Here is a 12648-nt window from a genome sequence, read left to right on the forward strand (position 1 = left end):
CACTGCAACCCAGTTGCCTTAGGCCTCCAGGACCACTGCTGACCCCCCGATTCCCCAATAGTGTAAGCACACCATTTCCTAGAGTTGCAATCTTGTGGATACTTTGCATTTACACTCCACCTCTTCCAAGACACACAGTAGTGGAAGCAGACAGACACATATGCTTTGTAAGGCTTCCAAAATCCAATTGCTCTTTACTTTAGCTAGTGCAAGAAATAGACAAACCTAGACAAAACAGTACAGCTGTATCCATTTCCCTGTCTCAGCTTCCTCACCATTTGAGCACTCTTTGGTTTAAGGTCGAAGTCCTCTAAGGAATCCAAGATCCCTCTTCCTGCACATGGCTTCTTCTCTCAGTCATGGAGCCCTTCTCTGCTGCAGCCAGGTTCCCTCTTCCTCGGATGGTCCTGCAGTTCAGGAGGACCCCTCTGCCATGAAAGAATGCTCCTCTGCTCCTGCCCAAGCTTCCTTATCTCTGTGAGTCTCTCTGCCCAAGTTTCTCAGCGTACTTCTACACAGCAAAAGACCCCACCACTTGAGCACATCTCAGAGCCTGGGTCAACTGACTCCCCTCATCAGGTTTTTCAGCCCAGGCTCTAGCCCAAGCCTGAATGGCTACACTGCTATATTTAGCCCTGCAGCAGGAGCCCAAGACCACTGACCTGGGCCCTGAGACTTGCTGCATGGTTTTGTTTTTTTTTGCTGTGTAGACGTACCCTTAATTTCTGGGAGTGGGGGGGGCGGTGTTTAAGATCCAGTGTTAACACCTGATCTCTTTGTTCTGCTTGTGGGAAAATCCCACTGTTCCAAACCCTAGTCCCCATGCAGTGAGGTTGGAGAACATTGGATTTACCTATGTGATCATCTCATCAAGGTTTAACAACTCTCCATTGTCCCTGATCCAGGGAATATGTGACACAGTCCAACGCCATATGGCTGACTCCATATACACTGAGGGATTCAATGATACAGTAATTTCAGCAGATCAACTAGAATTCATAAACTGGGCAAATTACACAAGTCATCATGTCCTCATCTTTCTGCTTCCTCTTTGCTCTCAGCATGCCTACAGTTGAGAGAAGACTCCTCTTTAAAGAAAGAGGCTTTACTCACTTTCGATAAATTCAAAGGAAGCAAGTTGATAGTTTATTAAAACATTTTAATGTCACTATCTCAAACCTTTGTTCTTTAAGGCTCCTCCTTTCATACAGAGTTTGCAACACTGAATTAACACCAAAGAGGAGTAGTAAGTAGAGACAGAGACTGCTATAGAAAGCCAGCTTTCATTGACAGCAACAAGAAAAGATTCTGCATGGTTACAAATAAAAATCAGGCACTTACATCATGATTAGTAATTAACTGGAACAGAATGGAAGACACCACCAAGTGATTTGTAATATGTTCCCAAAGTAAGAGCGAAAACTATTGGATGGAAAATCTGCATCTTCTATGGCATTAAACAACAGAAAACGGGAATCTTCCAGCCCATTTTAGAAAACATGATCATGTTTAAGGCCTATTTTAAAATTTCTCTTTCAAATTTGCATTCAGTAGTTGGGCTCATCGTGACAATGTGTCACATCACAGCTCCATGGATGTTCCACCTGGACAGCAATGACAAACTGATCTGATCTCACTTGCACTATTGTAAGTTAGAAGCAACCCCTTAAAGTCAGTAATATTACACGGACATGAAACGAGCATAAATGATACCAGAAACAGAAAAGTTGTGCACGCCCTGGAAAACTGAACCTATTTTTACTGACCAGTTTGCACCAGTTTAAGCATAAACAGTTTATTGAGTTCACACTAGCCATGCTTACTTGTGTTCTGAACCATTGCAGTTTTGCTTCATGCCCACTAAAACCACTTTAAAATGTTCTGTCTAAACGTTTTTTGGAAAGAAAATGTCTTTTTGACTATGTGGATTTTCCCCCCTGCTTTTGTCAACGTTTTCAGGTTTATGTAAAAAAAACCAAAAAAACAAAAAAAAAACAAAAACCAAACCACAGTTTGGGGGTGTACAAAGAAACGTTAATTTTGTTTTTGTCAATTTTTCTCACAAGAAAAAGGTCATAATTTGCCAATGAGCTCCTAATGTCCAGTGTACCGGAGTCAAGTAGCCTCTTTAAAAGCAGGTGTCACTACCTCAGGGATCGGGAAGGTCATGTGGCTGGGAGGAAGGAAGTGGGTCAGGTAACCAACTAGAACTGCATAAGAAACAATCTGGGGTTGATAGTATGGGGACAGTCCTAGGTAGAGACAGGAGCAGGAAAAGTCTGTCTAGAGGCTGAAGCCAAGCTAGAAAAAACTGCAAAAAGCTGACTGATAAACCAGCTGAGACCTGCAGAGACCAGGCTTTGGGAGAGAACCTGGGAGGGGCTCACCAACCCTATGGGCCAAGGAGGAGACCTAGAAAGAGAGAGACAGTGACAGAAAATCCAGGAAAGGACAGTAGGAAAGATGTAAAGAGACAGGCCCAGGGAGATGAAGCAAGGTGTGTAAATGGACTTTCTCTACTTGTTGTACAGTCACCTAACTAGAACTCAGAGTAGAGAGAACACCTGGGTTCTCCTATGGCACCAACTGGAGGTGGCGTGGAAATTCCTCTTCAACTCCGCAGTGCCTCCAGGAGGAGGGCAAGTGGATATCCTTGTGGAAGGGATTACCAGGTCCAGGGAGGGGACTACTGAGCCCCAGCGAGCCCCAACTTTTGTGATTTTATCACAACGCTTGTGTTATTGGGTATTTTTCTAAGAGCCTCCGCTCCTGGAGACTATTACATGAGGCTCAGGTTTCATTAAAACATATCTACCCCGCATGGTTGCAGAGAAAAGCTTGAGAATGTGACTTAAGTGTACCTCAAAGCCTCAAATACCAGGAGCCAAAATGGGGGGGGGAGTTGTTTTTTCTTAAAGTCTCATGATTACACCAATATCATGATTTTTGAATGCTAAAGTCAGGCAAGATTGTAACTGGTTCAAAAACCCCGTTTGAGGATTTGTTTTGTTAATTCCAAAAGGAGTGGACTTTGTTACTTAGCCAAACAGCTAAATCATGCCAGTGCTGGGTGCTGGAGGAGAGTCAGTGAGCTAGCCCAAGGAAAAAATGAGGCAGATCTGTGACCAGAAGCCACTCACTAACATCCACATCAGTGCTGTTTCACCATTTCACTTGCAATGCACTCTAGGTACCTAACCCACAATTCCTGTCACAGGTCCCAGAAGCAGCAGATTCTGGAAGAATTCTAAAGGTCACTGGGAAGGTTTCGGGGGTGAGGGGGGACGCAGAGGACTGACCATGCTGGCAGTAAGCTACTGCAGACTGAAACAGTAGCCACACTAGCCAGGTATTTAAGCCTGGAGGAAAACAAGTCAAATCTAAATGGTACTTGGAATACACAAACCCTTTGGATACTTGTTTGTGGACATTAAATGTTTGTAAGCGTGGGAGTGGGGACACTCTGTTCTTAGCAAGGTAAATTTCTCTACGTTCATAAGAGATGGTAAAATAACTAGTTTAAAATGCAGCCACAGTTCCCAAAGCTATCTTTTTATTAAGACTTTGATGTTAAATATTATCTTCCATCTAAGTCAAGTCTCGTGCACAACAACTTACTCTAAGGCTTGAATGTTCACTTTTAAAGGAGACCCTGTATTTAGTATCTCCTGTTAGAAAACAGCTATGCTTTCAGTGCTTGAAAAAATTTCCACAGTTAAACATACTTATTGATTTTTAATACTGGTTTTCCCCGTGAAGAATGTAGGATTTGAGGGTGGTATAGAAAAACAGGAGAAGGTAACAGGACACATTCCTAAATAATCATAGAGGGTCCAGCCACAAATCTTTAGTGAACAGCTTCTGGGTGTTGCTTTCATACTGCAGTGTTGCATTGATATCAGGTTTGTCTACAAATTCTATGGCACATTTCTGAATGCCACAAGGAGACTGCTCCAGCTCTAACACTGTGATATTGTTCGGTGACGATGAAACGAGGATGTTGCTTGGAACAAATAGGGTCACTTGAGGACCACGGACTGGCCAGTAACGACCGAGGTTAAAACCATTGATCCAAATTTGTCCCTGACAAAAGAGAAACAAACAAAAAAAAATAAGTCAAATAAAAATTATTAAATTCATAGCTTATTTAACCTCTACCATCCTGAGGACAGGAATTGAGCCTTCATTTTTCATACAATGAAACACTATATTTTCATGAGTCTAAAATATGCTGGGATTTAAATCCTGATCAAAACATACTTTAAAAACAGGCAAAACAATCATAGTTCCTTGATTAATTAAAAACGGTGTCAACATTTAAAAACGAAATGTTCAGAGAAAATGTACCTTTACCAAAAAATGAAGACTTGCACACCAAGAAAATAAATTAGCATTATCCAGAAAACACCAAGGAGACAGAGAACTACTGTGTCCCAGACCAGTCAATATTACTTGGGAAACTTGAAAAAGTGACTCTTGGCAAGTACTGGAGACATTTGGGAGCAACAGAATTTCTGGATGTTGAGTTTGTGTCTCACCTGAAGCCATTCTCTGAAGAGCTCTGTGAAGCTCAATATTTTAGTTTTCAGGAGCTTCTGGCAAACCTTCCTTTGGTTTTATTTCAAGAGGGAGCTACATAATTTCCACCCCTGAATTTTGCTTTAAGTTTCAGGTTAAAACAAACCTGAAAACAAAATTATATTTGCTTAAAGGTAACTGGTAAAGGTGGAGGGGGGGGACTTGTTGAAAAAGTGCACTGAACAAAGGTCAGAGTTTTTGTGCAAAAAAAGTAATTTATTTTGCAGCTTGTTTTGGATATCAGAAATTCAGATGTTTCCGACTCTCAAAGTCTCTATGGCAACATAAGAACTTGATAAATAACATCACAAAAGAGAAACCTGAGCAACTGAGAAGAAAAAGGGACAGTCTAACTAGACTGTTCAACTCTGTTTTCGGTGGCTTTTGTTGTTGTTTGGTTAAAGTCAGGTTCTAGTGACCACCAAGACTTAGGAGAAAAAAATAATACTCTTGTTGAAGTTGAAAGACCCAGACCACGTCTGGTAATGCGAGATCTCACACATAGCATCAGAGACATCCAAGAAGCACTGTTGCAAAAAGAGGGATGACTTGACATTGTTGGTGTTTGTAACGTAAAAAAAAAAACTTAAGAAACTCTTTCAAAAACTTGCATCTTTTAAACGCATCATAAAGCAGCAAAAAATACCCCCAAGCTCATTATTTTTAGAAAAATCATCTTAGTCATCTTTAAAACTGTGATAGTTCATACCATTTCAGTGGAATTATAAACGGACCCACATTCACTCAAAACTGAATCTCGGTTCATGAACATTTTAACTGAACTGGGCTGTTTTGAGTTCATAACAAAAAGGGAAGTTCCACGTGTTTTTGAGGTTTAACATGCCACACAGCTCCAATCTCTCACGAACGCCTTTTCTGTGTTAGTCAGCTACAGGCTCAGAACACTGGGACTTCAATGGATGAGAATTCAACAGGAGCAGGTGAATTAAAGCATCAATTTTTCCCTATATAAAATATCCTTAGCAGTTAAGACTAGGGGAAAAAACTATGAGATGCATGGCACAAAGGCAGAATGATGACTAAATAAAAGGGTTTCTGTCAGGCACTGGGAAGGTAGGACTTTAACAGCATCGTTGTGGCTTCCGAAAAACTTAGGGTATGTCAAATTGCAATTAAAAATGAAAGCAAAGTCTCCCAAACATAGATCATTAGTAGAGTATTAAAAAGAAAATGGTTATATTGCAGTTGTCTCTGTAAATATATTTCAAATCTTTATAAATCAATTTATGTCAAATGCATAGTTTTTCTCAAAGAGATGGTAAATTCGCAAATGAAGGTGAGTTCAACTTTCCATTTGCCTCTGTGGCCCAAGATCCTATCTTGCTCTGCTCTGCCAAAGTGTTGTTAAACTTCAACCCCAAACATTTTTTTAATCAATTAATCTCATTCTGTGGCTTGTTTTTGCGGTACATAGGGGAAAAGAAAATATTCTGCCTCAGTGCTTTGCTTCTGTGTTCTTTTAGGGTGAAAAATGGCATTAGAATTGCTGTAAGTTACTGTCCCACACACAAGATGAATTCATTACGGTAATGTAAATATACTCTAGCTCATTGAGAACTTGTGGGTTGGTGTAGGACTTAGTGGGGGAAATTCTAAGACCTTTACAGAAGGTCAGGTGAAATGATCATAATGGTCCCTTCTGGAAAACATGAGCTCAAAGTTTAATTTGCAAGGAACTGTTCGTAAGTTTACAGATCACGTATGCGGCATGGTTATGAAATCATATGTCCATATATGCTCCCAAATCTACTAATTTATAACATCCATATAGACTAAATAACGTTATACAAAATAAAAACAGAAGAACTAGCAATTAGAAACAGAAAACTTCCTTTAAATGACTAGATATTGAACTAGAAACTTCTGCTGAGTTGTGAATAACTAAACTATCTCAACTCTGAAAACCCTTTTTAAACCATACCATTAAGTTCTGCAACAGACAGGAGTCTCTAAACCACTGTGTTTTTTTTTTAAAAAGGTACAGCACACTTGATATGCTACAACACAGCAACAACTTAACTTTGCACTTGGTCAATTAAAGCCTATGCAATTTTTTAGGAGTAAATTTAATACCACTGACAGATGCTAGATTGACAGTCAGACTTTTTTAAGAACTTTATCTTTGTTGTTTTTATATAAAATATTAAAACATAAAACATATAAATACAAGCAGAAGATAGAAATAGCATATAAAGAACAAAATACAACATTCATTATTTCTAAAATCTGGAAAAAAACAGAACAAAAAACAATCTGCAGAGATCATGCAGGGCATCAATTATTCAAGTGACTAAATAGATAAATAAGTGAGAACATAACCTATGAGTACTGTGGACTAATATATACTAAACTGCAAAAAATATGCAATAGTTTCATGAGTAACCAGACATCCTCATATTTTTTTCCAGGAATTTCTATTAGATAGAGTCATTTTTTCCATTAATGCAGTAATAGAGAATCACTAAGCCAGTCTGTGTATGATTGAGGAATTGCAGAGCACCATTTTCTCAAAATAACTCTTTTGGCCACGAATATAGTTACTGCAATCCATTTCCTAATGTTAGTCTTACATATTTTAAAAAAAAAAACCAAAAAACCAAATGTTCAAGAGTACTATATGAATAAAACCTTCCAGTGTAATGACGATTGACCATGCACAGTATGCTGATATAGCGCAGAGTTGCAACTATCACTCATTTGGAGGGAGGTACTTTGATTTTGTCTTATTTTTCATAGCGATTTTAAAATCTCACTCATGATGAATGATTGCTACTTGTTTTCAATGAAGTTTTAAAATGTTACTCATTCAAACTAAGACTGCCCAATAATGGCTATGAAGTATGCAACAATTTCATAGCAGAAAACTATTTTCAACTTCTACCAATACTGTATTATTTTGAAGGCTCCTGTGGAATTGATAAAAATGTCAGATAAACCCTTTCAGTCCTTCATGAACACATTCATGGTTATGCATATATAGTGTACCATGACACTGTAAAAGGTAGATGGGTGGAATCTTTGGCCATGATACTAATACCGCTGAATTTGCAGGAATCTCTCAGATCACATTGACGTCATTCATGGCAAATACAGAAAGGTTGTTGAAACTACCTAAGAAGCATTAGGTGTTGGCACTTTTAAATGGCTCTATTCCAAACAAAAAACCTGGATCTAAGTTCATCCAAAATTTGAGAGTTAGTAGGTTTTGGAATTCAAATCAGAATTTAGCAATTGGTCTGTGTTCTAATTTGTGGGTTAACAAAAGATCTGGAACCTGTGAATGGTCTGAACTTTGAAGAGTGAAAAATCAAGATCCACATTTTCTTTTATAAAGACACATCATTGTGGTCATTCTGCTTCCTTCTTTGAAAACAAATATCACCCTACATGTTCTTCTCTAGGTGCGAGATTAGCTCCAAATCAGCAATCAGCAATTGGTGCACCCTGCATCCGTGCAAACCCCAAGTGTTGCCACGTAAAGCCATGACTTGCACCAGTTGCTTGTGTAACCCTCACTTTATGCAAATCACTGCTTTTCTTGACTACAATTGGGGCTTGTGCTGGTGCAGCTACGCAGGTTGCTATGGCTGAATCCCAAGATAGCTCAGGCTTATCCAGTTCAGCATTAGGCATCTCCACTGCTCCAGTTTCCCCTCAGTCACCCACAGGCTTGTGGGTTGCTGTAGTGCTCGCATGCAGGAGTCTTTACTGCACTGCAGCGACTTAGCTCTCTGGCTAAGTCAGAGTTCATCACTTCCGGAGCATCAAAAATAAAGTCCAGTGGCAACACACAGTCTTCTGCCCTACACTCTTCCAGGTCACAGCAGTTCCCTCCGAGGGTCTTCGGCAATCTTCAGCTCTTCCACCAGCTCAGCTTCCTGCCTCTAATTAATCTTCCCACATCCCACAGTAATAGCATAGAAGGGAGCCAATGCCCACCGTCTACTACAGGTTCCATATTATAATTGGGCTATTTGTCCTTAGTCACTCAAGCTCTAGCCTTGTACTTCAGTTTTCCCCAGGCCATACTCCTCCATAAGCCTTCCTCCAGATTCCCCTGTATATAAACCCCCTTCCCAGGGTCTCTCAGCTGAACCTTCTCCCAACAGCCTTCTGCTCCCACCAGCCTCACTCCCCAAGCCCTCTGCTGGGGAACTAGGATGAACCTTCACACTGCACATGCTTTCATCCCACCTCCACTCTCAAAGTGGGCTATTGGCGCTCCCTATGTGCTTTGGATGGTCACTTGACTGCCATCCCAAGGGCTCATTCCCCTTAGCTAGGGAGAAATTCTGGGCTTGACTACACACAAAATTGCACTGCTTTAATTACACCAATACAGGTAAAGTGGCATAGAGCCTCGCAAGCTGACCCAAACCCAACAGGACCCGACTACAAGTGTGGGGTTCAGGTTGGGCTGGAAACCAGCCCACACTCTCAGGCTCGGGTCAGCACCGATCACTTCCTCCTGCCTGCGGGGTTGGCACAGTGGCAGCTGCATGCCCTGCTCCTGCCAACCACTGCCACCTCACTGCTCTGTGTGCTGCCAGGTAAGAGGCGCTGCAACTCCTCTTCACCGTCACTCCAGAGCACATGCCACACAGCCAGGTGGCAGCCGGCAGGAGCAGGCCATGCAGCTGCTCCTGTGCCAGCCCTAGGGCTGGAGGTGGCTGGCACCAGGATGACTGGCACAGGACAGTACTGGCACAGGTTCGGAGAGGGACAGAGTGAGTGTTGGGTTGGGGCTTTTGGATCAGGTTTGGCTTCGCTGTGCTTGGGTCGGGTACAAGTCCGGGTCAGGCTTGAAAATTAGGCCTGGGTAGACCTCTGAGGTGGTACAACCCCTCTAGCGTGGATGCAGCTATAGTGATATAAAGTACCAGTACAGCTTATTCCCATAAGGGAAGGGGTATCAGCTGTATTGATATAAGGCATCTTTATACAGCTACAGCTGCATCCATATTAGGGAGTTGGGTCTGATGCAGCTACTTTGATAGTCTAAATATCACATCCAACAAATCATTACAAAACAACCCAAACCAACTGTTCAGGCCAGGAAGGGCCAACCCTTGGAGCTAACACACTGGGCCATGCATGTGTCCTGGGATCACTGAACTGCTGTTCCCAGGTACAGACAAAGCCGGACTATCTGAAGAGTCCATTTTTAAAGTGAGGAGCCTGCACAGTCAGGGAGGGAGACATAAAATTGAACTGGGGTGGAGGAAATTGTTGGGGAAGGATGCTAAACCAATCCAAGTGATTTCCTTGAGAAGATCAATAACTGCTGCATGCCACCAGCTCATATGCAGTTTCAGCTAGATGGGGATTTAAAATGGAGTTCTAAATCCACACAGGAATTGGGGCTTGTAATCACCACAGAAAGGGCCCAGCTATACTCTGGGTGCAATTTCAATAAGCACTTAGCACTGGCCTCTCGCACCCCCTGAAGACAATGTAAATTCCACTATGGGCTTCAATGGAAGCAGAGAAGCCAACAGTGAAAGCTGCTGGAAATCCCACCTACTCGGGTTTATTTATTTAGCATTTGTGTACTCGCCTCACCAAGCATTAGCATTCTTAGTGGCCAAGTGCAACTCTCGGAGCCCACCGCTGAATTTGGTTAGCAGGCACTCCTCGACAACGGGTATCATTGTTCAACCTGCACCGCAGCTTGGACTGTCTCGAAGACCTCAATGGAGCTGGTTGGTTGCACAGAGGTCTTGCCCAATCCAGAATCAGTTAAGAAGGGCCTGGTGACGAGGCAGGTTGAAGCTGGGTGGGCAAGCAGTAGGGTCTGTGATGAGGAACTGATTGGTGGTTGATGTTAAGCACCAGTCTTCCCACCACAGGGACTTCACTGTCACATCCTGGTGTGGCAGCCTCGATCACAGTGGGTGCTATGATGAATGATGTGCAGCTGGCGGGCAACAGAGATCACTGAACAAGGGAAAGCTTGGATTGGTATGTATTTTATCAAGCAGCTTGCTAGCTGCAATCGCCAACCTGATGTAAGGGGGAGCAATGTGGCTCAGAACTGGAAGCCATGCCAATGTCCAGTTGTGAGACAAGATTAGGGATTTTTGCGTTCCAACGGGATTTTTTTTGTGGGTAGCGAGGGCGGGGCAACAGGTTTTAGAATCATTTAGGCAACCGTGTTACAAGTTAGGTCATGAATGTTCCTGTTGGGATCCTTCCTCCGAGCTAGCAAATCTCATCTTCTGACTCTGTCAGAATTGTGTGCTTTGTTAATGAGCAATTTTTTTTTAAAAAAAAAGCTAAAATCTCATACAATCTAATACAAAGACACTGGCTAATTTTCTCTGCTCCTCGGCATGAAGAGTTTTTCTAGTGCCACTTCAGCAATTATGTCCTTTGTTACTTCTGCTCAGCTAGCTTGACTCCACTCTTGCCCAAGAGACGAACTTCCAGTACCTCACTTTCTCCAGAACAAGCAGCCTTTAAAACGCCTGTATTCACTTCCCTTCTGCAGAGGGCAGCTCTCTCTCCATCCCCTCCAGAAAAAAAGACCAAAATCGAATGCTGTATTCTAAATATGCTTGACCACACATCTTTGTGTCCTGCTCACTGTATAACAGCTGCATACTTACGTGGCACATCATTTGCCTAGCCGACGTCACTGAATGACTACTTAATACGAGCTTCCCTCATCTTAGTTTGCTACCCCCAGATTTATTCAAGATTGTTAAAATTATAATTCACAGACTAATCACTTATAAGATCTCAACAGCTCTGAATATCATCTGATATATGTGTGTGACCCTTCAAAACTACCACACCGTTGTTATCTAGTCTTCCACTCTTCTTAGCGGGCTGTTCTTGACCTTTAATAGCAATTTTAAGGTGACTTTAGAGTCAGATTCGGGTTTTTTGGTAACTGTCTTAGAAAAAGAAACCTACCTTTGTCCAGCCAGGAAACTTGATATAGGTGTCTTGGGGTAGATCAGGGATTCCACTGGGAATAGAAAATCTGCCAGTGTAAAAAGCAGGAGCTGCATATCTTGAGGGATTACCACCAGATGTTTTTGATTCACCTCCTTTGCTGTTTAGGCCATGGCCCACCACACTGTCTATGTCTAGTGGGTAGATCTCCCAGTCAATGAGTGTAACTTGGCCAAGAGATAAATTTGACACTAGACCCTGCAAAGAAATTAAAGGTGTTAACAAAATCAATAATCTCATCTCATTACAGTTATTTATCTCCAACTGTCCTGAGTACAGAACAGTTAAGAGAAATAAAAACTTGGCTGAACTACAGTAGTCACCAGTGTTGCCAACCTCAAAACATGCGTCAGGTCCCCCAAAATGAAGATCATCTTAAAAAACGCAAAAACCAAACCAAAAAACTGCTCATTTTTATTTGCTTTCTGGGTTTTGAGCCTTTAGGATACATTTGGGTCACATTTTCAAGCTTTTTCTGCAACCACGGAGGCTAGAAAACTTAGTGTTAAAATCAAGCTGCAATTTTCACAATCATGAGATTCCAGGAATGGGCGCATTAAGGAAATTACAAGAGTTGGCAACACTGTACATAGTAGTAGAGACAGCATTATTTCCTTCCTACAGAACTACTGGAGCTCATACGCAGCATCACAAAGTCAGGGCTTCAACGGTCACCCTGAGCCAGCAAAGTACTTACGCACGTGCTTAACTTTCAGTATAGTAGTCCGTGTAACCTCGGTGAGACTAATGTGCTTAATGTGAAGAATGTTATTAAGTATCATGCTGAAGTGGGACGTAAGTGAGGACATATTTCATACATCAGAGGCAGATTCAGAGGCTTGCTTACAGAAATCAAATCCTCCCCTACTCACAAAAGTTGTTACAACAATTTCTATTACAGTATTTTACACTTAGGTCTCAGGGTTGAATTTAAATGGATATAGTGAGACCAGTATAACTCCTAATTTAGACACATTTATTCCAGCATAAGAATGGTCTTTCAGCATAGTTTAAACCCCTTCCCAAGCAACATAAACTAAACTGAAAAAAAGCCTCTCTTACACCGGAATAAGTGTGTCCACACAGGAG

General features: G+C 41.8%; 1 protein-coding gene across 2 annotated transcripts in view; it reads right to left on the reverse strand.

Moving 5' to 3' along the window:
- Positions 1-1119: 1119 nt before the first annotated feature.
- GLB1 (galactosidase beta 1) overlaps positions 1120-12648 on the reverse strand; it is an 84173-nt gene continuing 72644 nt past the window's right edge. For both annotated transcript variants that reach the window (XM_075062532.1, XM_032781705.2), the window contains exons 15-16: positions 11518-11757; positions 1120-4083 (exon numbers count right to left, since the gene is read on the reverse strand). In XM_075062532.1, the coding sequence (XP_074918633.1) occupies positions 3823-4083; positions 11518-11757 (501 nt within the window). In that variant the 3' untranslated portion in view covers positions 1120-3822. The remainder of the gene's footprint in view (positions 4084-11517; positions 11758-12648) is intronic.

This window comes from Chelonoidis abingdonii, chromosome 2 (genome assembly GCF_003597395.2).
Source record: "Chelonoidis abingdonii isolate Lonesome George chromosome 2, CheloAbing_2.0, whole genome shotgun sequence".
Classification (NCBI taxonomy): Eukaryota; Metazoa; Chordata; order Testudines; family Testudinidae; genus Chelonoidis; species Chelonoidis abingdonii.